Source organism: Medicago truncatula, chromosome 2 (assembly GCF_003473485.1).
Source record: "Medicago truncatula cultivar Jemalong A17 chromosome 2, MtrunA17r5.0-ANR, whole genome shotgun sequence".
Taxonomy (NCBI): domain Eukaryota; kingdom Viridiplantae; phylum Streptophyta; class Magnoliopsida; order Fabales; family Fabaceae; genus Medicago; species Medicago truncatula.
In genome coordinates this window covers 6,110,251-6,112,267 of record NC_053043.1, presented here as the reverse complement: position 1 = coordinate 6,112,267, position 2,017 = coordinate 6,110,251, and the positions used below count along the sequence as shown (strand labels likewise).

The 2,017-nt window shown below is 34.7% G+C and overlaps 1 protein-coding gene across 1 annotated transcript; it reads right to left on the bottom strand.

Annotated features, from left to right (window-relative positions):
• Positions 1 to 543: 543 nt before the first annotated feature.
• Positions 544 to 1,798, bottom strand: LOC25486047 (putative F-box/LRR-repeat protein 23). Its single transcript, XM_039830094.1, has 2 exons — positions 1,440 to 1,798; positions 544 to 1,039 (listed from the first exon to the last, which is right to left on the bottom strand). The coding sequence occupies exons 1-2, from the start codon at positions 1,793 to 1,795 to the stop codon at positions 676 to 678; spliced, it is 720 nt and encodes a 239-aa protein (XP_039686028.1). The 5' UTR covers positions 1,796 to 1,798; the 3' UTR covers positions 544 to 675.
• Between the last annotated feature and the right edge of the window lie 219 nt (positions 1,799 to 2,017).

Here is a 2,017-nt window from a genome sequence, read left to right as displayed (position 1 = left end):
GCGAATTCCCAACACAACTAATTTTTATGCAGTTTTACACTGCAATTATAAGTAGACACTGAAGAAGTTGCCCTTGATGGTAGTACTAAATTATCAGCAGTCTACTAGCACACTAACATTTCAAAATGCTAGTCCTTTTAATTTTAACTCTAGATCAAGTCAAGGTCAAAAAATAGTCATGTGCACCTTCCAAAGAAGTTGAGAACCAAGCTATAATTTCGAACATATAGCCAAAGAAATTGTTTTTTTACATGTAAACCACAAGTAGGAAAGAGTGAATGTGATTCACAAAGATACCAGATAATGATCAATTATCTTTCGGCTATCTGACCATGTAAAAATCGGGCATGCTGTGAACACCTATCAAATTCGTTAAAACAACATCGCAATTCATTATCATCGTTAAAAAGTACTAAAGTATACTTCAATAGAATGAATTGCGCCCGACTTTTCTATGGTCTTAATGTTACAGAAAAACAATGAGGAGTGGTGATTAAGATATTCGTAACACATTTTTCCTATACTGAAATGTTTCAAATTTGTCAAAAGTCAATAATAGTTATCATCATATGAACTTTCATCTGAGAATTTATAACAGACATAATCATCTTCAGACAAAAAATCTATAGTGGCATCATATAGAAAACTTAAATACTTGATATGTTATTTACATCACTACCAAAATCCTTGACGCATATAAAGATATTCAAGGTGAGGACAACCATCAAGAATAGCCAGCAAACCTTTATTAGTTATCTCGTCTCTGAAAAGCTGGAGACGACGGAACCCATGCATGTTTAGCTCAATATCAAATGCCTCCTCATCATCGTCACTTGGATTACCCCGCTCTATGATTCTGAATTCAAGGGTTTTCAATCGAGGGCAACATCGGCCAATTGCTTTCAGAGGGCAAATGGCTAAGCCGCTAATACATATATCAAGTTCCTCTAAGTGAGAAAATTTTTCAGCAACTTCACACAATACTTCATCTGTTACCCTATAGCAACATGCAAGATGAAGGCGTCGTAGATGACTTGCACTGTAAAATGGCAAAACAACAAGAGCATATTTTGTTACACATCAATGCTACCTAAAAATCCACTGCTTACTGTTACTGAGATTGCTATCTTTAATAATAGAGGAGATGAGTAAAATAATATATTAGTATATGAAAACTTGGCTTTTAACATTAAGAGATAAATGAATTTTCCCAGACAAGTGACAAAATTTATGAAAACTAAACTTGGCTTTTAATAAAGTATCACACTCAAACAAAAAAATAATAAAAAATCACTCTTGGATATTCAGTCTCTAGAGTATACTCCCTCCATCCAAAGTTATAAATAGTTTTGAGGAAATTATAAGTGGTTTTACATTATCAATGAAACACACACATTTGTGAAATATCAAACGAAAGAGCAGAAGAAAGTGGAACATACTTATCAGCGATGTGGCGGAGAAGATCATTGGTACAAAAATAGTTGATGTTGATATGGATTATTTGGCCGCAGCTGTAATCAATGGCGCGATGACATAAACACTCTAAATACCTGATGTAGCCAAGATCAAACATGTCGATGGTACGATAGAGGAAAGGGTCTTTGGAGATTTTGCGCCACGTAGTGCAAACCCTGGGAGTGCGAATAAGAATATCAATGGTGGGAAGCTTCTGGAAAATGGATAAGACTGCATCTCGTGGAAGATCCAGCCAGTTTCGTTCTCTCGAATCGAGTATTGGCATCGAATTCGATGATGAAGTAGCAGAAGATGATGGTGGTGGTGGTAACAACTCCATGGATGAATTAGGGTTAGAGAATTTGGATTTTTTATTAGCTGTTGTATTTTTTTGGAGAATACCATAACAATTGGACTGGTGCTAGTCACACCCAAAAAAAAACAAGTTACACCCTAGAATGACTAATATACCCCTAAATTGAACATAAGTAAATTTAATTTACATTAACCTAAATTGAACATAAGTAAACTTAATACATTAACCTAGATTGAACATAAGTAA